The sequence below is a fragment of the Echinops telfairi genome, unplaced genomic scaffold, assembly GCF_000313985.2.
Source record: "Echinops telfairi isolate 266 unplaced genomic scaffold, ASM31398v2 ScPeMD7_60;HRSCAF=208, whole genome shotgun sequence".
Classification (NCBI taxonomy): Eukaryota; Metazoa; Chordata; class Mammalia; order Afrosoricida; family Tenrecidae; genus Echinops; species Echinops telfairi.
Window position 1 is genome coordinate 42,458,182 of NW_022103958.1, and position 26,330 is coordinate 42,484,511.

General features: G+C 44.1%; 1 protein-coding gene across 1 annotated transcript in view; it reads left to right on the plus strand.

Annotated features, from left to right (window-relative positions):
- Positions 1 to 26,330, plus strand: part of SBF2 (SET binding factor 2) — a 353,360-nt gene that overhangs the window by 308,828 nt on the left and 18,202 nt on the right. Inside the window, exons 32-36 of the mRNA XM_045291145.1 lie at positions 1,756 to 1,932; positions 4,216 to 4,317; positions 4,958 to 5,143; positions 15,317 to 15,443; positions 21,138 to 21,265. Coding sequence (XP_045147080.1) covers positions 1,756 to 1,932; positions 4,216 to 4,317; positions 4,958 to 5,143; positions 15,317 to 15,443; positions 21,138 to 21,265 — 720 coding nt within the window. The remainder of the gene's footprint in view (positions 1 to 1,755; positions 1,933 to 4,215; positions 4,318 to 4,957; positions 5,144 to 15,316; positions 15,444 to 21,137; positions 21,266 to 26,330) is intronic.

The following is a 26,330-nucleotide window of genomic DNA, read 5'->3' on the forward strand; positions in this document are numbered from 1 at the left end:
TTCCATAAAGAGTTGTAGTCTAGGGAACCCACAGGAGCGATTCTACCCTGCCCTACACGGCCACTATGAGTCGGAATCAACTCGATGTCAGAGAGTTTGGCTTTTTGTTAGTGCTTTTATTACCAGAAAATTCCTTATGACCTACTGTGTGCTCCACATTATGCTTGAGATCTCGTGGTTTATACGAGAGGTATCTATAGCGCATGTATAGTTGGGAAATGGAAGGCAATCTAGTTTTCCTGCAAAATAAAGTGCCTTTTTTAAATTGTAAGATTAAAAATTTTTTAATTAATAGGAATTCATATCCATTTTAAGTTTTTTTTCTTAAGCAATACTTAATGTTTCTGTGTTGTATATTTTAATTACAACTTAGCATCCCATATTGTTGAATGTTTAGGTTTATTACTTGACATGCTATATGTAAAATTGCAATCGTGTTATTAAGCATAGTGTCTTTTTTTCCAATTATATTTTACCAGTTTTGGTTTTTTCTTATATTTCACATCATTTCTTTATGACCAATTCCTATAAGTGGAATTACTAAGACAAATAATATAAACATTTTTGTTTCTTGATACATATTGAAAGTGCTATCAAAAACCTTTGGCTTTTTCTTTTGAAACTTTAATGGGCCGTTCTATAAATACTAACGTAACAAGCATACAATACTAAAAGCTCTCTGCATAGGAATCGATGTGATGGTAGTGGAGTTGGTTTGGTTTGGAGTGTCTGTAAGGCCTTGCCAGAATTCTTACTCTCAGGAAAGCAAGTGGTCCAACAGAGTGATTCAGGCAGAATGTGAAAAATGATAGAAAAAATCTGAGAAAATTAATCCATGCTCTGGCATAAGAAGTTAGAGGACTTTTAAATAACCAGATTATAAAAGTAAAATAAACTGTACCAATGGGCCATCAGTATTACTTTCTTTAATTACAAATGCAACAGCCAGTCGCTCACACAGAACGAACTCTGTGTGGATTAACATTTCAAATGATAAAAGTACTCGAGTTAAATACAGATTGGTGCATGTGCCTCCTTGTATTGAAAAAGATCATCTCAATGCTAGAAGTCAACACGACTTATACCTTTTGTTGACAACCTTGTGCCTTACTGCTGGCTTTATAAGAGCAATCACAGTGTTACCAGCCTTTGGGACAGTAGAACAGTGATTTTTTACTTCCTTTTTAATGTTATCTCTACTCTTAAATTTTTTCATATCACTATATCACTAAGGCTCCTTTTTCATTTTTACAGTCCATTTGTTTTATCCACATCGCAAGAAACAATTATTTACATGTCTGAAAACTTAACTATGTAGAGATCTGGAACCCCAAGAACATATTACCATCTCATTTACAATGTGTATATCAGGGAGACTCAGTTTGTTGGATTTACATGTGTCATTGGTTTCTCTTTAAACTTTCAGGTTCATAGTCAAGTCACTGGCTTACATTAGCTGCTCTAAACTCCATCACATTGAGCCACCAGTAGCCTGTTCAAATTCCTAACATGGCAGCATTTTAAAATGAAATCATCTAGAGAAGAGTTGACCTGCCGTTCCAGGCCAAGCTGGGCACCTTCCTGAAGGGATCTTTCCAGATCATTAGCCACACAAGACCAACTGCCTTTATTCTTTACAGCTGCTGTCACTATTTGGCCTCAACTAACCCCATGTCTCAGCATTGGCCGAGTGGAAGCATTGCTCTGTTAGCCACACCCCGTCATCTGCCTGACCCTCTGCTTCTTCATCCTCAGGGCTTCAAGTTAGAATTCGCTCTGAATGGCGAGTTTGTTCCTGTTGAATTTCATGACATCCGACAAGTGAAAGCCAGCTTTAAGAAACTCATGAGGGCTTGTATCCCGAGCACCATCCCTACTGACTCAGAAGTGACCTTCCTGAAAGCCCTGGGCGACTCTGAGTGGTTCCCACAGGTAATGTCTGGAGCGGCTTGTCTAACCCCCCAGAGAAAGGGAGGCTCGAGTGCACAGGCAGAGCTAGTGTCTAAGGAAAAGACCCTCCCGTTCCTCCCCATCCCATGTTCTCCCCTTGATCCCGTGCCCTTTGAAAGGACCTTTCATGTCTAGGAAACCCAATGGCACAGCAGATGGGACAGGAAAGTTCTTGATCCCTGGATCCGAGGAATCTGTGTGTAACTGATGGTTTGCTCTCAGCCCCAAACTGTACCCTTTCCCTGTGCAAAAGTCAATCATTTCTTTGTGGTGGAAACTGATGTACAGCAGGTGTAATGGGCAAACATTTGGTGTTGACCTCATGAGCATGCAGGGCAGAGTGTGATTTCTGCACAACTCCAAGAGCTTTGTCTCCTGCTTTCTCACCTTTCCATTCCATGTCTCTAGATTTGAGATTCACACCCACAAAAGGCACAGTTGTAGGCCCTGGAGACGGCCTGAGTTCTCAGGGAAACCACATAGCCTTCCTTCAGCTAAGTTGGGGATGTTTCTAATTAGCTTTTGCCGAGAACTTAAGGAGAAATGTGTGTGTCAGCACGTACGCTCACATTTCTTCCAGTGCGCAGAAGCCCAGTCTTGAGGCGCCTGATTGTTCCTCCCGCCGCCCCCCCACATCCACACACACCACCACCACCACCCCCACCCCCCACCCCGAGTTCCTAGTCCCTCTGTCCTCTGGCCCCATCCACCTCAGGCTGACTTGCTCTTCAGTCTTTAGGAGGAAAAAGGGTGGTTTCTCACAGTCGGGAAAACCAGGACACGATGTGAGAACCCAGGGCCTCCAGGAGCTTGAACAATGTAGCCACATGTACACTTAACTATAGATAGACATCACTGCGTTCATTGCTATTAAAGCGATTCAGGGTATTGATACTCAAGGAAAAAGCTGATGGCTGGGTACACCCTGTCCTCCCCCACGCTATGAGTTCCTCTACCCAACCTATCTGTGCTTCTGCCCCAAACCATACTCCAAGCCTATGCAAAAGTAGATCCTTATCAGGATTTATTTAGTGATTGAAGACAGCTTAAAACATTGCCTCACAATGGTGGCATATACTCACAATGGAAACTCGTCAGCCACTAAGAGAAATGGGCCTCTGATGCCTCCCACTACCCAGATGAGCTGTGAAAATCTGCTGGCCAAAAGATGTCCGTGGGGGGCTCTCACTTGTTTGAAATAAGTACCTAGGAATCAAAGATTCGTAGTGATTACCGGGGGAAAGGAGGGGCGTTTGGGTTAGAGACCACTGAGCATGTGTTAACGATGTTGGAACACTTTGGAAGTAGACATCGAGAAAGGTTGCTCACCTTGAAAAACCAGTGGTCGACATCCTTGGGTTGTACATCTGGACCTTGAGGTGCGTGCGCCACGTACACACCTGTAGACTGCATCTGTAGATGGGAGCGGGCCTTGGGTGTTGGAGCGTTCCTCCTCTCTCGGGAGGCTGGCTTTAAAAGTGAACTCCACTTTCAAATGAACGTTGAGCTTCAGAGCTCTCAGGCTTGGGACAGCTGTGAGGCAGGCGCAGGGAACGAGGAGCTCCCGTTGCTGTGCAGGAGACGTGCCTCGTTCCTGTGCTGAAAATGGCCCACTTCTGCTGGAAAGTTGTTTAAGTTCAGGGCTGAAATCACACTATAAATTATATCATGTGATGTTTAAAGTATTTAAGCTAGAACGTTGCACGTTTGATTTTGAAAGCTGTGTGCTGTGCTCACATCCCAGGTGTTCACTGGGGACTTTCGTCCGTTGGCCTCGTTTTAAAAAGCAAAACATACATGTAAGTTTCTCTTACACTTTTCAGGCAAATTAGGAGTACCTTTTGGAGACATTGTTCCCTTCCCGCAGATTCCTTTTGAAGGGTACAGTCCGGTTTTTAGGAATTTTACAGTTGTGCAACCATTGCCACTATGTCATTCCAGAAAAAAATAGGAGTCTCTGAAATAGAACTTACTATGTCAGAAATTTTCCTTTTTGATTTTTAATTCAATAACTGTTGGGAGGAAAAAAGATAAATAACTGTTGGGAGGGCCACAGACAGTCCCTGTCCCTTGTACACTAGAATTACAGCACTTACTGTGTTGGCGGAGCCATGTGAGACCAGTTGATTTTATTGAACATGTGTTTAAATGGATCTGTTGTGTCCAAATGCATTCGCCTCTACCCTGACGTGTTGGTCTAAAGTTGTTTGTCTGTTGTGCTCAGAAAGCGCTTGGTCTAATTGTGGCCTCTTTCCTGTCTCTTAGCTTCACAAGGTGCTACAGCTGGCCGTGGTGGCATCAGAAGTACTTGAGAACGGCTCTTCAGTGTTGGTCTGTCTGGAGGAAGGCTGGGACATCACTGCACAAGTAAATAGGGACACATTTTGGATGTTTAACTTATCTTTGTGTTTGTTTCAATTCCGTTCTATAGGTAATTCTTTTGTATAATGACTACTGCCTTTCAGGAAGAGAAAGTCTTAGGTTAAACCCCACCTGGTCTCCCTCAGAAAGCCTGGCGCCCCCACAGACACTCCGTGTGCCTGTGCAGATGGAGCCCTTGACCAGTACGCTGGGGGTGGACTATTCTTCCTGGGTTTGGTCAGTTATTTCTCTGGCTCTCTCTACTCCTTCTAGACTGAAAAGTAGGAGTACAAACTACATTAAGATATTAATCGGTAGCTGCAAAAAAAAAAACCCCAAAACTTTGAACTGAACCTCTGGCCTCATTGATTAATCTCTGAGAAGGCCACAGTCTACAAACTTGTCCATTAAAAATGCAGATCTTGAGTCCCTGAATTAAAAGTGCAGCCAAAACGAACCTGTTTGTTTTCACTGGGAAGTGTGCAGAATTCATTTGATTGGCTATCCTGGAAAAGTCAGTGAACAAATTTGCTTCCCAGTTAATTTGACTTCCAGGTTAGTTATCATCCAAAAGCAGCGCTGGGTTTTAGCAGCAGGACTCTTTCCGGACTGAAAGTAACGATTGACCATCTTGTCTGTGCCCTAGGTGACATCTCTGGTTCAGTTACTCAGTGATCCCTTTTATAGGACACTTGAAGGCTTCCAGATGCTGGTGGAAAAAGAGTGGCTCTCTTTTGGTCATAAGTTCAGTCAGCGGAGCAGCTTGACACTCAACTCTCAGGGCAGTGGCTTTGCTCCGGTCTTCTTGCAGTTCTTAGACTGTGTGCACCAGGTAAGTGGAGCAAACCTCAACAGACTTGATCCGAAAGAAAAGAACGAGCATTTCCCGGGCCATACCGGGTACCTTCCTGTAAGAACTGATGGACACAGCCAAGCACACGCCCCTGGGCTGAGAAAGAAAACAGCTGGCCTCCAAACTAGAAGACTAGCCGAGCTGGTCTTTGAGCTTAGCGCTAATTGAGGTCGCCAGAATTCAACTTACCATTTCCAAAGGAGCAGCAAACTTGGACTTGCTCTTCAAGAAAATCTGACCTAGGATAGAATAGCAAAAGCATAAAGGTAGTACCCAGGTCTGAAATTTAGTACAGAGTCTGCACAATGTAGGAGGGCCCTAGCTTGTGCCTGCGCACATGGGAGACAGAGCTGAGCCTGCAGACAGTGAATCAGGGTCCAGTCAGGCAGCCCAGTTGGTGGAGAGCACCGGCTCAGTTCTACGGGGTAGCCCAATCAGGGCTAATCAAGCGGCCAGACCAAAACTCAGGTCTCTGATTCAAGCAAGAGGTCAAGCAAGGGGCGGGGAGGGTGTGTGTGCAAGGGAACATCGGGGAGTGGTGAGCATTCAAAGCTCCTCCCTATCCACCTCAGATACACCCCTCTTGAAGGCCAGGGCCTTGGTCAGGATTTGCTTGAGATTTGGGTGGTTACCGGGCTTGCAGATTTAAGGCATTGACACTAGTGGCTAACTTGACCAAAGAAAGGAAGAATTGAAAATATCAGCCTGGTTTCATCCACACCACAGTCCCGGGGTCAATGAATGGATTCTGGCATGTATTTGCCAGAGACGTGAACATCTTTGAAATACTTTGGCCTCAAGCATTTGTTGAAAGGTAGAAATATTTTTAAGTACCAGAATTAGAAACAGGCCGTCTGAAGAGCCGGATTTGTATGTAATTATGTTTTGTTTTGTCTTACTCTTATTAATCACGTGAGCAGTTTCATTGATTCACTGTATACTTAGTTTAAATAGCAGCTTTATTTAGATAACTTACATATGACACTATTCCCCCATTTACAGTGTACAAGCCAGTGGTGTTTAGTATGTTTTCCAAGCTGTACAACCATCACAATAATCAACTTTAGAGCATTTTCTTCAGAGGGAAAAGAAACTCCAGGCCCATTAAGCAGTCACTTCCCATTTCTCCACCCACCATTCATGCTTTCTGAGTGCTCCAGTCAGCTTCTCAACGAAAAGGCCAGCTGGCTCTGTCCCGAAAGCATGTGGAGGAGCTGGTCACAGAGGACAGTTTGTACCTTCAAATTTGAAGCAAGTGGTGTCTCTGTTTTATGTGTGAATATTATTCACACTCCTTTAAAGCAACTGGATTAGGGGGACGTTTGGAGACTATTGTTTGTAACATAGAATTCTTAACTGAGGCCAAAGGAAAGGAGCAAGCATCTATTCTCACTTTTAGCTAATGTATTCTCCATGAGAACACTTCTTACAATCGGCTATTGGCATACGAGGCTTTCCAGATGCATATTTCTGCTTCCATTGCTCCCGATAGATGCTAATATGTACTGACTGCTTAGGGACCGTGGTGGCATAGTGGGTTATACTTTGGGTTGCTAACTGCAAAGTCGGCACCTGAAAATCACCAGCCAGTTCCTTCCTGGGGAGAAAGCCGGGTCTTCTCCTCCCAGAAAGAGTTACACTATCAAACCCACAGGGGCACTTCTACTTCACAGGGTTGCAGGGGTGCTATGAGTCAAAATTGACTACTCGATGGCAGTGAGTTTTGGGGTGTGGGGTGTGTGTGTGTGTGTGTTTTGACAGCTTATATGCGAGACACCATTCTGAGCACTATTCTCAGTTATTTCCTAGCCTTGTCTCTATTTGCCTCTTCTGATTATAAATGTTGATGCCCTTTTATGTCTGGCTTCGTAAACCTAGCATGGTTCTGGAGGCCAGCTTGATTTGGTATCTATCCACAACTTTATATCTTTCTATTACCATCAATCCCGTTTTATTTGAGATAGCACATTTTGCTGTGTTTGCTGCTATGAACACAGGACACAGTACCACATTCCATCATTTCTATTTTCTTCCCTCCAAAAATTGAATTCTAATTTTCCAGAGTAAGTCAAAGCATATCACAAATAGAGTCCCAGTTTATACAAAACTCACTGCCAAACAAGTCACGCAGAACCATAGTGACCCTCGGGGACAGTCCCTGAGACTGGAACTCGTCATGGGAGTAAAAGGCCCATCCCTCTCCCCAGTTTAGACATGTACGGGTTTACTCCAAGCACAGACTGCTCAAACATGCTCTGCAGTCAGTGGATGGCTGCAGACGCTCGCCCTTAGGAATACACTTCTCAGTCTTGTTGGAGAACCTTACCAAAAAATGTGCCGTGGACAAACCCCATCAGGTCAGAGTCCAGTTTCTAACAAAACTCCCAGTTCACTGAAGCGTTGCAGCACGCTTCTAAGCCTGCGTCCCACCTCAAGTGATCACTTTGGCTGGATCGAGCATTTTAACGAAGGCTAGAGAGACCTCAGAGCTGAGTCGAGAGAGGGAAGAGCAGTCCACCTCCATGAAGCAAGAAACGAGCTGCAGCCCAGAAACTGGGAGAGATCAGAGAAGAACGCCGTCAGCTGCGTTAGCTGGGGCCACACACGTGCGGCATTTTTATTCCAAACGAGCACTGAGCTGCAGAGCCCAGAGCCCGGCAGGAGGAGTGTCCGCTGGCTCAAAGAGCACGTCGCCCCTCAGTCCCAGCAGTGTGAAAGCTCATGAAAACTGTTGTGTGGACCAAATTGACCTCGAGGCCAAGTCTTGGGTTTACTAATATGACCCAGAGAGCAAGATAGAGTCAAAGCAGGAGCTTCCTAGGGCATCTCCTGGGCCAGGTCAAGCCAGCTGGTCACAGCAGCTGCTCTGAGGGTTCCAGGGATGCTCTTGAAGGACACAGGGTGAACACTGTGGCTTATTAGGAAGAAATGAAGTCAGGAAAGTTGTGCCAAGAAATATTTTTCCAACACGACATGGTCTTACTCGTTGTCCAAGGATAGTCAGAGCCATCCTACAAGAATTCCATTGGGATCTTGCCCAGGATCCATTGGGATCCTGATCTTGCCCCTTCAGACTTCTTTTTGTCCCCCTCACTCAAACAGCATTGAAAAGGAATAAGCTTTGAGTCCCCCAAGATGTCAGCAACCGTCATTTCAGCATGGTCTAAATTGAAGAGCACAGTTCTTGGGGAAGGGTTAGAAACATCAACATAATATCCTCAGAAGTGTGTCCATTTAGACGGAGGAGGAGTCATCTTGATATTTTTGTCGCAATGATTTCTCTGATTTTGTAGCAATACTTTCTGAAAGCACAATGAAGAAAAAGGCAAGCCACAGACAGAGAAAATATTTGCATGTCATACATCTGATAAAGGATTTAGACTTATAATCAGTAAAGAAACTGTAGCTCAACAATATAAATGTAGGTAAATCAGTTTAAAAATGAACCCCCACATTGTTAACCATCAGGGAAATACAAAACCAAACCACAATAGGATACCCACTACACATCCACTGAAATGGTTGCGCTAAAAAGACTAACAATTCCAAGTGATCCTCAGCACGTGGTGCGTCAGGAATGCTCCTAGTGGCTAGTGGGAAGGTAAAATGAGATCATATCTTCTAAAGTTAAAAATACCCGTACCAAGAGACCTGCAATTTCTCTCATAGGTATATTCCCAAGAGAAATACAAACATGTCCAAGGGCTTCTGCTTCCAGAAAAATTAAGCAGCTGTACCTTTTTTCTTTTCCCCCTTTTTAGTACAGCTAAAATTCTGGAGACATTACATCTTCAACAAACAAAGACTCTGCAGGGACCTCAGCCTGAGAAACGGCAGTGCCGTAAATTCTGAGTTTTCTTTTTGCCTCACGTATCCAAGTCATGTATTCAATGGCTAAGCAACAGTCATCCATACCGTGGAATATTACTAAGAGCTCATGCGTGCAACAACTTGAATGGATCCGAGATCAATATGCGAAATGGTGGGAGGAGAAGGAGACAATCTATAGTTGGACACTATATGCTTCTATTTTTGAAATGGCTAAATTATAGCGCGAGAAGGCAAACAAAGTCTTGGTTGTCCGAGTTTAGAGATGGTGACATGAGGAGAACTGGTAGGACTATAGAGGAGTAGAAATCCCTCACTCCCCAAATGGTACCTAGAGACCAAATGTTGGCATGTCCGTACAGTGGAAGACTGTTTACTCAGCAAAGCAGGACAAATTGTTAACATAAACAAAGCATAGATGAGTCTTATCAATCATTAATGTTTTGGTGAAAGAAGCCAGGCGCAAACAAAAACTGCGCACGGTCTGATTCCATTTCCATGAACATCTAGATGAGGCGCGCTAATGACAGCAAGCAGATCAGTGGTGGCTGGAGACCCGTGGTCGGGAAGGAGAGCAGCTGAACACAGGGCCATGAACAAACTTTGGAGAGGCGAAGACTGGGGTGTCTGGATTGTGGCAGTGGGTACCCCACTGTGTGCGATTGCCAAAACGAATCACACTGCTGGCCTAAAACGGGAAGTGGACTTAAGCAGACTTTACTTCGTATAAAGTTTTAATAAGTCAGTCCAGCACGCTAGTAACTGGAGTTCCAGCAAAAGAAAACAGGCTATGTCGTTTCTCCAGAGAAGAATGTGTCAGTCTGTTGCCCAGAGAGCACTTAGAAGCTGAGATATCTGCTTTCTGGAAAAAGAAGAGGAAACAGGTCCAGGGATATGGAATATGCAAACTTTCACTTTTTCCATGCCATTTTCAGTACCAGCCATCACCAGTAACGCAGTTGTGCTGAGTCTCCCGAAGTGTGGAGTTGACCAAGTTCGGTTTTTCCCAGGGAATGAACCGTTGTCTCTTGCTCCGGGAACTGTAGTCACGTGGCTAATGGGGGAGAAAAGAGCCCTGAAGCTCTAATCTAACTACTACCTCTATAGACTCCATTTCAGCCCCCGCTTTGTCCCTGCATGAGGAGGCTTCAAAACATGCAGGGAAATTTTGACTGGGTAATGGAATTTCCCACAAGCTTTTTGAGTCCTGAGCCTTTCTGGTTCATAGTGCAAACCCTTGGTACCTTCTCAAGTGGATGTTCTCCCCCACCATCCCAATTTACCTGCTTGGTATTTTCTTGCCTTTTTAAAGTCCTTGATAAAATTCTAGGACAGAGAGGAAATATACTCTGTAGCATGGAGAGGTTTGTGGGAGCCAAGCTTGTGCAGCTGAATCTGGCTTGAGTTTAAAGCACTACTAAATGTCTTAAATCTCTATGTTCAACTCACAGAATTCTGCATACCTAAACATTAGAGTCAGCCAAAGAATTCAGTCACAATCAGAACCAGATGGGATGTTCTTATATAAGACATACTGTCATCACAGATGGAAACATCACTGTGTCCCAAGTACAGTAATCATCATTTGGAATATAATGCTTATATTTTATTTGGGGGAGGGGGGAGGAGTGATGTCTAAAATGTTGAAAGACGACCTGTATTCTGTGAGTGCCCCTTAAGTGGTGTGAACAAAGCAACCAGAAATAAAGTGAGGGACAATTGCCTTCCTGTCGCCATAAAGGCATATTACAGTAGATGCTTAGACTACATAATGCTAAGTTATAGGAACACCTTGTGGTCTGGGGCAACTTTTCTTTATTTTAAAGGAGTTAAAATTCAAATGTTCTGTACAAACCAGTTCTGAAATTCAAAAACAAATCGACATTTAATGAAGGCTCAATTATTTATAGATGAATGCTTCCCAAATTGTAGAGCGTAATATTGTGTGAGTTCTAGGCATTTCTTTACACTGGCTTCAAATGTACCTATACCACATGCAGCATTTCTTCTTCGTTTTTAAAAATCATTTTATTGGGGACTCATACAATTCTTATCACAATCCATACATACATCCATTATGTCAAGCACATTTGCACATTTGTTGCCATCATCATTCTCAAAACGTTTGGTTTCTACTTGAGCCCTTAATATCAGCTCCTCATTTTTACCGCTCCCTCCCCGTGCCCCTCCCTCATGAACCCTTGATAATTTATAAATTATTATTTTGTCATACCTTACTGGCCGATGTCTTCCTTCACCCACTTTTCTGTTGTCCGTCTGCCAGGGAGGAGGTCACATGTAGATCCTTGTAATCGGTTCCCCCTTTCTACCCAACCTTTCCTCTACCCTCCCGGTATCACCACTCACCACTGGTCCTGAATGGATCATCTGTCCTGGATTCCCTGTGTTTCCAGTTCCTATCTGTACCAGTGTACATCCTCTGGTCTAGCTGGATTTGTAAGAGAGAATTGGGACCATGATAGTGGGGGGAGGGGGAAGAAGCATTTAGGAACTAGAGGAAAGTTGTATGTTTAATCGTTGCTATCCTGCACCCTGACTGTCTGCTCTCCTCCCCTCAACCCTTCAGTAAGGGGGTGTCCAGTTGCCTACAGATGGGCTTTGGGTCTCCACTCCAGGCAGCATTTCTTAATTAAAAGGTAATTTCATTAAACTTTCCTGAATCCGCTTTTGACTTTAAAAAAAACAACTCACTGCCATCAAGTGGATTCTGACTCCTAGAGACCCAGTAGGACAGAGTAGAACTGCCCCTGTTGATTTCTGAGACGGTGACTCTTTACAGGAGTAGAAAACCCCATGAAGGGAAGTTGCTTGGTATGGTTCTTCTAGCCAGAGTCTTTATGGCCCCAACCCACTATTGCAAATACGGTGTGGATGACCAACTCAGGGACTGGTCAGTGTTGCCAACCTAGTGGGTCTAAGAGGGAGCCATCTCCGTAGCTTTGTTCACACCACTTAAAGGACATTCACTGGAAATCCCATGGCCATCAAGAAAAGAGAGCCTCCAGCAGAGCATGTGCAAGGCCCTGCCAGAAGTGGTGGAGGCACCAAGGCACCAGAGACCACAGAGCAAAGGAGCTGTGCCAAGATTCTGCGAGAACAGGGGAGACGTGCGATAGAGCAGCCCCTAAAGCCAAGGCTAAGGGGTCATGGGGCTGAGAGGCTGAGCCAGAAAGACGTGGCTGCTGGCATGCCTGAGAAGAGGCCCTACTATGTATAAGAATAAGAGTATATTCTTAGTGTTTTCTGATCCTGACTTGGGTTACCCTGTTGCCTTCCCCATTAAACTCCCATATTTGTGAGCATTGACCGTGAGTTCTCTGAGGCCATTGCAGTGGATTCTCCAACCCAGCAGAGAAGCAGCACTGTGGGAGGAGCGGTTGGGATCAGCATAGGGGAAGGAAGTCAGCTGGCAGAGGTATGCCTGTCTGACCTCTGCCTTCTGACAGGGGGCCTCAGGCGGGTGTGCAGATAGTTCTCCTCCCACCTCCTGTAGTCAGAGAAAGTCAGACGGCCGGTTCCATTTCCTTAGACCTCATACCTAACAACTTCAGCTCAGACAAGCCAAGGCAAAGCGAGCACATGACCTTAATTGCAGCATTTAAAGGATGCTTAGCTTACGATAGGTATCAGCTTTGGTGAAGCAAATTATTTTGTGCTGAAAAGGGATTGTTTATTCATTCAAAAACTGGAGTCTGAAAAGACTAGTTAACAAATAGTGCTTCTGACTCTTGCTGATTTAATTATAAGGTAGTGTTTCATCATCTCCTACATACTGGTTTTAGGCATTAGAAAATGCCTTCTTTGAATGCCTTTCAAGTGAACACTAGTGCTTTACATGACTCTGGCTTTGACCAGACAATTCGAATTAGTGCTCCCTTCAGTCTCTCAGGCCCAAGAACATTAGAAATCTGAGGTCAAAATTACACAGCAGAAGGCAGAACTTCCCTGGGTGTACTGTGTTCCCTGCTTATTAACCATTTCTAACATGCTGAATGCCAAAGGCAGTCCTTGGAACTCTGCCTAGACTTGTCCATTAGTATTAATAAAGATACAAAGAAAACAGATGAAGCACTGATCTTAAATTAGAACTGCCTCATCATATAAAAAGCCATTGTTTACGCCAGTTTATCCAGGTGTCAGATGAATTATAAATGCTAAATCACTGTTTCATAATAGCAACATCTGGCAGATTTTTTGTTGCTTCTAAAGAAACTTGGCATAGCTCAAATGATATCATTACAGGATGCTTCCTTTTCTTAAAATAGTTGAGTCAAATTCAACAGGAAAACTCATCCAAAATACAAAGGTGAAATTTCTACCTAAAATTTAATTTTTCGAGTATGTATATCAAGGGAAAAAATTGGATAATACCAATGAAAACAAAGTATGAGAAAGCATTCCCTTTGTTTCAACCTTACAGTAAATCTTTGAGAGCATCTCAAAACTTTGTCATTATTTCCTTCACCGAGGAAAACGAATGACAGCTCTCATTCCCTGCCTTCCAGGCTGATTCAGAGTGTGAATGGCCTCACCCCGCTCTGGCTTTGTGGTTTGATTCTCCTCCCAGTTACCATAGGCCAACACTCTTCGAGGTCCAATTCCAAAACGAACTGCTGTTTGCTTTTTGGAGATAGGAGCCTTGTTTGTGAGCACTTGCATGAGTCGCCAAGCTGCTGCCGCCCCCGCCCCACTACCCCCAACACACACACACACATACACACACACACACTCACACCCCTTTTCTAGGTTTGTTATTCTGAAATGTAACCACTGGTATTGGCAGAATAGTTGCAGCTAATGGGTTTGTGGTCTGACTCGGAGGTTCTGGTGTTTGTAGCTGAAAACTGGCAGAACTTGACTAAACCTATGCTGGTTTATGACAAAACAGTTTCACATTTAAGGCTTTTAACATTTGAACCTTTAAAACTCTGAGTTTACGTATCAATCCCCCACCAACTTTATGATCTTAGACAAATTATTTAGCCACTCTGATGGTTAAGGTTATGTGTCAACGTGGCCTGGCCGTGATTTTCTGTGGTTTGGCAGGTCTTATGTCATCACCCTCCATTTTTTTGTGATCCGAAGTGAGTACCCGACCAGTTAAAAGGGAGTCTCCTTGGAGGTGTGGCCTGCATCCAAATAAATGGTTGCTCTGGCAGCGTTCACCCTCTCTCAGTCCTGCTTCTGACTCGTCATTCTCTGACCTCCGGTACCTGGGACGTGAGCCAGCAGCCTGCTGTCTGACATGCAGATTTGGGGATTCACCGGCTTCCATCGCCCTTCAGCCAGAAGCCTGCCATCTGACTTGCCAACTTTGGGCTCCTCAGTCCCTACAACCACATGAGCCAGAAAAGTCTCTAGTCGGATGCCTCACCGATGGCTTTGTGAGTTCCCAGCCTCCATAACTGCAGTGAGCCATTTCCTTATATGGTGTTGGACTATTATCCACACCATAAAGTCAGCAGTTCAAACCCAGCAGCTGGCTCACAAGGGAAGGATGAACTGTCTGCTCGTGTAAAGATTTATAGTCTTGGAAACCTTACATATATTTGGTGGCAGCGGGTTCCCAGACACACACGTACTATATCACTGGTTTTGTCCTTCCAGAGAACTCGGTCAGAACGTGCCCTGTGCTGCAGTCTCTTCATATTTATAGCACATAAGTATTTTAGAACTTTATGTAAAGTGATTAGCACCATACAGAGCCCGTGAGAAGTACACAATTATTGTTAAATCAGAGTTTGCAAAAAATAAAATCCTATAAAGTGATGTTTTTCTAACCCCATTTCGGAGTCTCTTCTAACTAGTAACTATGACTCAAATCCTAGGAAATACCAACATTTTGAGATGTCTAAGATGACATCAAATCCATAGTTTTTCACACATTGATACCTGTGTTGTTGTGGACATTAAACAAGATGTTTATTTACGCTTGTGTGGCAAGGAGTCCTGGGTGCAACGGGTAAGTCGTCCAGGTCCCTGGGTCAAATCCCCCGTGGCTCTACAGGAGAAAAGACCTGCTCCCATAAGGATTTCTGCCCAGCACACCCGAGAGGGCTGTTGTCCTCTTTCCGAAACAGTGCTGTGAGTTAGAATCAACTGGACAGCACACAACCAACAAGGAGAACACAACTTACAGCAAGTGTTCGAGATGCCTGGTTCCCCCCCTCACTTCTGGCGGGGATTCAAACTTGACTGAATGGCCAAACGGTCCACCAATTTCAGGTCAGCGTTCAGTGTCCTGGCACCCCACCTTCGGTTTGGTCTGTTCTCACTTTATTTTTTGCTTTGTGTGTTTTTCAGGTTCACAACCAGTATCCAACCGAGTTTGAATTCAATCTATATTATTTAAAGTTCTTGGCTTTCCACTATGTGTCTAATCGCTTTAAAACATTTCTCCTGGATTCCGACTATGAAAGATTAGAGCATGGTACGTGTTTGTTTCTGCACCTTTGCTTCCTCTTGGTCAGGTTTGTGTGTTTTTAATGAAAAGTTTAATATGACAACTACCCCCTCCTGCCCCTACTCAGTGCACCAAGGACATTTCACAGTTTTGTCCCAAACTATGATTGTAGGGTAGTTGTGAAGGGGTGCCCAGATTCTGAGACTGTACGTTGTGTTAGCTCCAAGGGGAGCCACGTGGTCATTTCTGCCCTCCTTCCACAAAATTAAAGCTGTTTAGCCATTTTAATATTCCAAAGTGGTGTCCCTGTTCAAACAGGTGCCCTCTGATAGGAAGGGTATTGGCCCTCGGAGGCCTGTGCATAGCACATAGCTCACGCTGCCAAGGTAAATCCCAGCACTTCCAGTCACTGCCGAATACTTCGTCTTGGACTGTAAAGTGAGGGCAGCCGCTGCACCCACCTCCCAGGGCACGATGGTCGCATCAGGGGAATATTTGTAAATGTCTTAGCTCGGTCGGTAGCACAGAGTAAGTATGGAATAAGTTTTAGACATCATCATTATAAATTTTAACAGCACTAGTAATTTTAAAGGGTCGATTCTTAAAGTCAGGCTGTCCCTGGGAAAACGTTCCCCAAGGAGACTTACAATTTCGTTGTTGGTTTTTTGTTTGGGGGCTGTTTTTCTGGGTTTTTTGGGTTTTTTGGCAGGGGCAGGCAAATTGAGGCAAAGATACACATAACTATTTGCATTAAGACAAAACAAAAACAAATGCACTGTCATGGAGTTGATCTAACTCATGGCAGCCCTCTAGGACAGTGTTGGACTGCTTTTAATGAATTTCCTAGGCAATAAATCCCCACTGGAGCAGAAAGCCTCATCTCTCTCCCTGGGAGCTGCTGGTGGTTTCAAATTACTGACCTTATAGTTAAGGACCCAATTCGTAACCCACTCTGCCCCAAAGGCTCCTTGTTAAATCAAGGAAACATACAAACGGGGACATTGTATGTACCTCAGTGTTTAAAGAGGGCTCTCTTAGTGGCAAGAAAGCATTGACTGATGTTCTGTTTAAAATCTGAGTTAAGGAAATACTGCTTCCCAGGGAATGCTGTGGCAGTTGTCTAGAAAGACAACTGGAGTTGTGTAAAAAGTCAGGGAAGTAGCACTGGTGAGACCACTTCCCCTCTGGTTTGTCCTCCCAGCCCTCTGTTACACTCAGGGAAGCTCTGCTCCACAAGCCAGAATCAACTCTTCATTTCCTAAGCACCCATGTATTGGAAAGGCATTAAGCAAGGGCTGGTCTTGTGTAGAGTTGGGCTGCTAATCTCAAGGTCAGCAATTCAAAACTACTCAGTTAGTTTATTGTGCCAACCTGGCCGATAAACACATGTGGGATTAATTGAAGGGCGGAGGGATAAATGGCTCAGTGAGCCTCGCCTTTGGAGTTCTCTGGTCTCTTGCTTTCTAATGACCGGACCAGGGTGCAGCTGCCTTGGCCAGTTCCCTGCTTTAGTTTGCAGAGCTCACTTCCTGCAGGACGTCCCTGAGGAGAAGTCACAAGGACCTGCCTCGATGCAGCCTTGGGTGCTGGAGCAGCCGTGTGGAGACCCCTGCCAGCGCTGAGACACTTACACGCTCACTGACTTGGCTTTCCTCCTGCAGTCAGCATCATTGCATCTATTTTGTGAGATGGAGGCAGGCTTTGTGGATTGGTGTTGGACATATGGGTTAATGGGTTAATGTTGGACTTGTGGGCTTGGGCAGCACTGAGTTGGAATGTTTTCTTGATGTGCACTTACCCTTTATATAAAACTCATACATGAGTTTCTGTGGATTTGTTTCTCTAAGTACCCAGACTAACACAACCACCAACTGCCCCAAGGGAGAAAGAGGAGGCTTTCTACTCCCATAGTTAGTTAGTCTCAGACCCCACAGTGGCAGTTCTACCCCGTCCTGGAGGGTCACTGCATCAGAATGGCAGCGAGGGTTTGGTTCGGTTTGTTTGGTTTGCAGGGCGGTGGGGCTGGGGGTGTCTTGCCTCATTTGTTTTTGTCACTCAGCTTTTCCACAGGAAGGAATAGCACAGGCAAACAGTATTGGCCTGACCGAAGTGTTTGCTTTCCCGAGCCGTGTTTTGTTGTTGTTGTTGTTGTCATTGTTAGTTTAATAGAGCAGTTTCTTTTCCTGCATTAAGGTAATAAGCAGATTATTTTACCAGCATGCAGATGTGAGGCTTCCACTGCAGCATGTGGTGGCTATCTTCATTATGAAAGCAACAATGTCTAGACTCTAGGGCCATGGTCCAAAGCAGGGACTAAACATTGCAGTCACCTGGGAAGCTTTTAAACCTCCCAGGTCCGAATAACATCACCTGACCAGTTAATCAGAATCTCTGGGGTGGGTCCTAGGCAGCAGGAGCTTTAAACTCTCCAGGTGATTATCCACTGTGCCACGCAGGGCTTTGAACCAGTTTATTTGTGTTTGACCCCTTGCGGGGAACTTAACCTTTCCACCCCAGATATACTAAATCAGAATTGCATTTTAACAAGATCAAGTGATTCTTACGTATACCTGGGGCGCTTGCTAAAATGCAGATTCTGATGTAGTATATCTGAGGTTGACATGCCAATTTTCAGCTAGGGTCAAATCAGAATCAACTAGTTTGAAGTCTTGGGGAAGCTGCACTAGCTCCCAGGTCCACACAGTAGGACACCAGTCAGACCTCACTTAGAAACAGCTGTGATCATTACCCTCTGCCTAAGAACAAAGCTTGGAAAGTAAGGATCTTGGATCACTCCTGGTGGAATTTGCCAGTCACAGTCATAAAAGGTTTGATTGGAAAAACCTAAGAACAACTCCCATGTGTTCTGGAAGATTAGTATTACGTCTTGAAGGTTGTGACATACTGAATTGTAGAGTTGTGATCTGATGGAACTAGTGTTTTGGGCTGGGGTCTCTAGAGAAGCAAAATAGTGATGTGTTATACAGTGAACCCTCATTTATCGCGGTTAATCGGTTCTAGACCCTACCGTGATAAATGAAATTCCGCGAAGTAGGATTCCTTATTTGTAAATCAAATATTTTCGTAGTTAGAGCATAGAGGACATGAAAAAACACCCTTTAGTCACCATTACACTCATATTACCCATTTATTAAACGAAAAAGGGAAAATACAGTAAAACATTTTGGACGTTACAATTATCATTTATTATTTATTATATTATTTATGGCATCAAGCATGTACAGTATGAGCCAATCAGTGGCAGTAATGACAGAGCATGCGCTGTTACGCAAAAACCGCGATAGAGTGAAGCCGCGGAAGTCGAAGCGCAAAGTGGCGAGGGTTCACTGTACATGTATAGATATAGAGAACTTTATATCAATAAAATGGCTCCACCGGTGTAGAAGCAGCAAGTCAGAGTTCAGACAGGTTTCGAGTCTGTGGGTCAGATGGCAGGTTGGAGGCTTCTGACTCAGGTAGCTGGGGGGCTGCTGAATCAAGATAGCAGGAAGTCAATAGTTTGGTGGCTGCAAAGACAAGTGAATCCAAGGTCCATCATAGGCAGTCAGTAGGCTTGTGACTGCAGAGGTGAATAAAGGTTGGCAGGTCAGATGACAGGTCACTGATCCTCCTAGGATTTGCAGAGCTTTGGTGGAAGTCTAGAGAACTGGAAGTTGATGAGCCACATGCAAGATCCAGACCCAGCAACCATGCGCCCACAGGGCCCACTTTTATTGGAAGTAACCATAACCCCCAAGAAACTTCCCTTCAATTGATCACATCCGAGCTGTATCTGAATAAGAGTGTTGCATTCCATTCTAATCTTATTTCAGTTGATTGACTACTCATAGCAGACCCTCTTTGGAAGTGATTACATTGTGTTCAGCGACACCTTGGGGGATTACTGGATCTTAACTGCCAAACCACGGAGAATCCTGACCCCAAGTTGACATAAAACGTAATATCACACCTAATTATTTAATTATTTCAGCGTGTTTTTCAAGGCGCCCTGGTGGCACAGTGGGTATGAGTTGGGCTGCTAACCACAAGGTCAGCAGTTTGAAGCCACCAGCCCCCAAGGAAAAAGGAAGAGGCGTTCTGCTCTCATAAAGTTAGTCCTGGAAACCCACACCCACAGCCCTCCTCTGTTCTATAGGGTCACTGTGAGTCAATCAGCTCGGTGGCAGAGAGTTTGGGGTGCGGTTTTAGGAGCAACCACGTGAATATTGTATGAAAAATCCCAGATGTTTCTTTTGCGGAGAGAGAGAGGCCTGCCCTAAGGCGGGCCTGGAACCCTAACACTCGCAGCTTTCTGCGAAAAGTGCCCAAGATGTAACTGATGTCCACACGCTAATCTGCTCTTGGAGGCCCCAGTGAGGAGATAAATGGGTGGCATTAGAAATCCATCACAACCCTGTGATCAGCCTTAACTTTGTGTACACTGTAATCACTTGAGAAACTGACAATTACGGCTCTCTGGCCATCCCCAGAGGCTCTGCTTGCATTGCTCTGAGGTGAGACCTGGGCCCCAGGAGTTTTTTGAAGTCCTAGATTTTTCCAGTACACAGCCACAGCACTAGATGCTGGGATTAGAAGGTGGAGAAAACCTTTGTAGCCTCGCGTGACAGGTGGTTGCAACGTTGAGCTTTCCGTATTCCTCTCTGGTGGGGTAGAGAACCCCCAGTCACTGCTGGCCGAGTCCCTCCCCTGAAAGCAAGACAGCGCCACCTTTTGAAGAAATGCCACCTGCCTCACCAGACACGTGTCCCTCCCTGTTAAAAACAAAGTGGGTGCCTGTGAGCAATCAGCTGTTGGAAAGGTCCAACAGGAGCATCTGCAAATCCCTGAAGTACCTCCCTAAAGACTACTCTTGAGTCACCTCGGTTACAGGCCACACCCTCTGTCAGCCAGCGTGCCTGTGCCCATGATTTGCAGTATATATAAAGGACTAAACAAAAAGACACTCTAAATGGCAACATAATAAACAACCAGCAACTTTAAAAAGAAACATAAAATTACATGTGTGTGTGTTTTTTTAGCCAGGCCAACATAGTTCAACCCCCTCCTGAGAGTTTGCCTCCACCCTAGCTGCCCATGGTAGATGCAGGTTCTGCAGGTTTGGAGTCAGTACAATTGGGGTCGGGGTGGGGTAGCAAAATCTCACCCGGAAGTTGAATGGAAAGGTTCTAAGCACTGATTTTGACTGTTTCTTCAAATCAACTCTTAAGCCCTCCCATTTATGTGTGGACTGTCTCCTGGCATAGTCCCCTGTGAGTCTAGACACGTCACACACGGAGGACGTCGACCGCTAACCACTTACAGACTCATCAGATGCTCCCCTCGTGTTTGGCTGCACTTTGCTATGGTCGGTTTCTTCGTTGCTGTTGTCCGATTTTCCCTTCTCTTCTAAAGTGTCTAGAGCCATCAGAAACAGCCCACTTTGTCATCTGTCGCCTATCTCATAAAGAAACTCTAGTGGCGCTGTGGGCTGCTAGTGGAAAGGTCAGCAGTTCAAACTCACCAATTACTCTGAAGGAGAAAGATAAGGCTCCCATAAAGATTGTTTCAGGATTCCAGAGGGGCAGTTCTACTGCGTCCTGTAGGGTTGCTGTGAGTCAGAATCCACTCAGTGGTGATGGGTTTGGTTTGGTTTATGTATATCATATTAGGCTGATATATTGGACATTTTTTTAATTACATTTTTGGGATTTTGTTTTACAGGAACCTTATTTGATGATAAAGGAGACAAGCATGCCAAAAAGGGCATTTGTATATGGGAGTGTATTGATAGAATGCATAAGAAGAGTCCCATTTTCTTTAATTATTTGTATTCACCAATGGAAATAGAGGTACAGTAAGAAATCATTTGTTTGATTATTTGAATATTTTGTGTTAGCATTTCCTCCATTTTATTGTACACTTGGTATCCCCCACTTAAAAAAACTTTTTTTTAATAGATTATTTTATTGGGGTTCTTACAGCTCATAACAATCCATACGTCAATTGTATCAAGCATATTTGTACATATGTTGCCACATTATTTTCTAAACATTTACTTTCTATTTGAGTCCCTGGTATGAGCTCCTTTTTTTTTTTTTCCCTCCCTTCCCCCTCCCACCCTTGTGACCCCATTATAAATTATTATTTTCGTGTCTTAACACCAGCCACTGTCTCCCTTCCCCCATGGTGATAGCCCCCACTTCATGACATTCGCCCTTGACAGAAGTCCTACTGTAGTACTTATCTTCTCAACCCAAGGAAAACCAATGGGTTTTTGCTTTCATTATAAAGGGCACGCAGTGAACCTGGCATTCCGTGTTTGGTTTGTAGCATGTGAAGAGGCAGCGCACCCAGAGCAGGGAGAGTGGCAGTGCCCAGCCCCACCCCCCACCCCCAGGAACTGCACTTGACAATGAACCTGTGAGCACCACGTGCTACTGTGATCCTATTTGGTAGGGTCTTTGTGTGTGTGGTGGTGGGGGTCTAGAAAACCCTTTAACATTTTTCCGATATAAATTCATGGTAAGTCCATCTTTGCTTTGTGCCACTGTGGCTTATAAAAGGTTTCCTAGGCACGTACTCCTTTCCGATAGTAGGGAAAGCCTGTGCACATATAAGCTGTTTAAACTTTTCATAAACACCTGGCTACATTCCACACCAAAGGCTATTTAAAGTTTGCAACACTGTGGCTTTGGGTGGGGATGACCCAGACTCTAAGAACGCCAGAGCAAGGCAACTCCTCCCAGGAAGGAGAACTGATAGAGCATGAACCTTCAGTGGGTGGTATAGCCTCCAAACCTAAAATGCCTTCAAAAAGATTCCCTCCAGGCCATCTGCACTAGCATAATCTCTGCAGGGGGGCAGAATGGCTTGGCCCGAGTAGCTATGCTCTGCCCTGAGCCTTGCTAGGAAGGGACAACCTGGCTCTGTAAGGCAGCCTAGCCTGTAGTCAGAGGCAAGAGAGACCCCTGCCCCGGGCCTCCTCCCACCATACCCCTCCTCCTCAGCCGTGAAGTCCAGAACCCAGAACACTATGTGTAGCTGGAACCCATGCGCCTCCTTTGTCCAAAACCATGCTGTGGCAACCTTGAAGTCCAGGCCTACCTTTGAGCATGCTTATCTTACTGCTTTTCCTGGGCCAGTGGGCAGGCATGTCTATAAGGCCCAAAGGTGGCCAAGAAGTAATAGGCTACAGCAGATAGGCAGGGTTTGGCTCTGTGGGCTGAGGTATACATGCCCATGGGAAGGGCAGGGCAAGAAGAGTGAGGTCTCTTCTCCCATTGCTACCACTTCGGGATGTGAAACCCACTCTGGGGAGCTGACACGTTCTCTGTTCAATCTAGCCTTCCAGGTCACTCCAAAGGTATACGTTCCTATGTGTGATGTTTCCACAAACTGCCGGAGGCCCCTGCCTATCTGTCAGAACAAAACAACATATTCCATTTAAGTTTATCTTGATGTATAACATATAAATATTTTGACATCATATTTGAACCTCCATTTGCACATTTCCCCTAGACTCTACCAGTGTTAGAGGTTGGTTCCCTTGATTGGTCATATGTAAAATAAGCAAAACTCACTGCCATTAATCAAGCCGATTTCAACTCAGAGAGACCCTATAGGACAGAGTATAATGGCCTCTGTGGGTCCCAAGACTATAACTCTTGATTTCCAATTTTATAGCTTTGTGATCTGAGAAGATGGATTATAGGATCTCAACTTTTTTGCATTTGCTGAAGCATCATTTGTGGCCTAGTATGTATACGTCTGTTCTTGAGAATATTCCGTGTGGGTCGGAGAAGAACGCATGCAGCTGTCTGGTTGGATGGAGCTTTCGGTATATGGCTGAAAGGCCGTTTTGGTTGATAGTGTTATTGAGCTATTTTGTGTCTTCGTTGGGTTTTTTTCTTGACATTCTGTCTTTCCTTGAGAGTGATATATTAAAGTCTCCTGTTACTCTTGTTGAGGTGTCTCTATCCTTTTTCAGTTCTGTGAGGATTTGATTGACGTATTTCAAGGGTCTTTCCTTGGTTGTATCTATGTTTATTACCGTTATGGGTCTCTGAGCTATTGTTCCCTTTATCATCGTGCTGTTGCCTTGACATCTATCTTCTTGGAGATTAATATTGCTACCCCTGCTTTCTTTTGGTTGCTGTTTATTTGGTCTGCTTTTGTCCAGCCTTTGATTTTAATCTGTTCAGGTCTTTGTTTATGAGGTGTGTTTCTTGTCGACAGCATATTGATGGATTTTGTTTTCTTATCCATTCTACTCTTGTTTCTTACTGGTGCATTTAGTCCATTAACATTCAGTGAGACTATTGATGTGTATGTATTTGTTACTGTCATTTTTCTTTATATACATGTGTTGTGTATTTGTATGCGTATGTGTTTAGTTTCTTTGTCCTGTGTTATTTCCTTGCTTTGGGAGTTGCTGTATGTTGGTTTTTGTGAGGAATTGTCTTGTATATTGGTTTCATCAGGTTTGTGTGTTGTTGCTGTTGGGTTTTAGGCCATGGTACTTCATTGATTTTTTTTTTTTTTTTAATAGTAGTGGTCTTGTTTTTGTGAATTATTTTCATTTCTCCTTGTCTTGGAATATTTTCTCCATTATATTTGATTGATAATTTTGCTGGATAGAGGATTCTAGATTGACAATTTTTTCCCTCCAGTACTCTATATGCATCACTCCATTGTCTTCTTGCCTGCATGGTTTCTGCTGAGAAATCTGAAGTTATTCTAATTGCTCACCCTTTGTGTGTAATTGATCATTTTTCCTCTGGCTGCTCTTAGAATTTTTTCCATGTCGTTGATGTCAGACATCTTGACTACAATATGCTGGGGAGTTTTCCTTTGGGATCTCTCCTGGCTGGGGGTCTCTCGGCTTCTTGAGTAATTATCATCTCCTTCTTTAGACATTGGATGTTCTCTTGAAGGAGCTCTTGGACTATTCTCTGGACTTTTTTACTTCTTTCTCTTTTGAAACTCCCTCTAAGACACAGGTTGGCTTCTTGATTGTGTCCCACATTGTTCTGTTCTCAAGCTTTTCTCTGTCTATTTTGCACTTTTTGTTATTTGTTCTTTTGGGTTGGAATCTAGATTTGTCTTCTAGCTCACTAATTTGGATTTTCATCTCTTCAATTCTGTTTCTCTGTGCTCTAGGAGTTAAATTCAGCTATTGTAGGGTTTGATATTTATGTTTCTGTTTGGAGCTTCTCTAGCGATGAGATAGTTTATTGTGCCAGCTTGGCTGATAAATACAAGTGGTATTAATTGAAGGGCAGAGAGATAAATGGCTTGGTGAGCCTCGCCTTTCTTGTCTTTTCACTCTTTGATCATCAGACCAGTGTGCGGCTGCCTTGCTTGTTCTGTGCCTCAATTTACAGGCTACACTACCTGTGGGACGCCTAGCCTATGGACTGTGTCACTGTAAGTTGAGGTGTCTTTAAGACCACACTATTGGAATGTACATCTCTGGAGCTGGTGACTGACGGTTGGTGACCTAGCTGACAGTGGGTGACCTGCCTTGCTGTTTGCTGCTGTGCTGAGATAGCCTAGCTCTCTCTACAGAGGACGACCTGGTGGCCCTCAAGACTTGAAGGACTGCCAGTGTCTCACAACTCTCTCTCTCATGGGAATGAGTTGCACTGAGCCATTTGTACTGCTTTATAATTTAACTGTTCATTTCTTGCATTATGTATCTAATTATCTTTATAAATAAATATATAAATTTATCAGCAATCGGGTTGTCTAGAGAACCCTGTCTAACACAAGCGAGGTTACTGGTTTTTCTATTGCACAAGTGCAATCATCCTTTTAAATACTATTTCTGGCAAATCCACAGCCTATTCGATTTCAGGGACTACATTTAGGTCTGGTTGGTATTCGGTTGTTTGTTTCCCTTGTTTTTTGTGTGTGCACCAATATCTTCTGTTGTTTCCTTGACATCTTCGAGTCACTATTAGGGTGTTAGGTAGTGTTATGTGGACATGGTTAACTGTTAGTTGGTGGAGTAGAGGGGTGATGGAGAGTTTGTATTAAGTAGAGTAGAACCCTGGTTCTCGACAGCATCAGTACTTGACATAATCGGATTTCAACGGGAAATGTCAAGAAAATTTTCCACTGGAGCTGGACCAAAACATCAGAATCCAACCCAATACACGTGGTTTTTGTAAACAAAAGCAGTTTGTGTTTCGGTCACTCAGTGTTAGTCGGCGTTGTTAGTATTGCAGCTGTGTTCCAAGTGTTTTGCTATAATTTTATTAGTTTTTGTGGCTTTTTGTACTGTTTGTAGATGAAAAAAACATGCATCCAAAGAAAGTTTATTGAAAAGAATCATAATATTGAACTGGTTAACCATTTTATTGATATAGTTGATAGTTTAGTAAACCCTTTTAGAAAACAGTTAAGTAAATGCCAACAACAGAACACATTAGACAGGGGGGTAGGGGTGGGAGTTAAAGAAAGCCTTCCAGGTCCTCGTGAAAAAGGCAAAGAAGGGGGAAAAATACTGAAAAGCAGCTACCAGTTGATTTTCTGGAAGGGGGATTCCCCTTCCAAACAGTGACTCTCTTGCCGTACCTCCGCTCCACATCCATGTCCAGAGATCCAGATCCTCCTCAATCTCAAGGTATGGGCCAGAATGTAGTTGTTTTAAAAACTTTTTAAAAATAATTTTATTGGGGGCTCGTACAACTCTCATCACAATCCACACATCCATCCACTGTGCCATACACACCCATACATCTGCTGCCATCATCATCCTCAGAACACCTGCCGTCCACCTGAGCCCTTGGCATCAACTCCCCACTTTGTTAAAAACATTATTTTAATCATTTTATTAGGGGCTCATACAACTCTTATCACAATCCATACATACATCAATTGTGTAAAGCACATTTGTACATTCATTGCCCT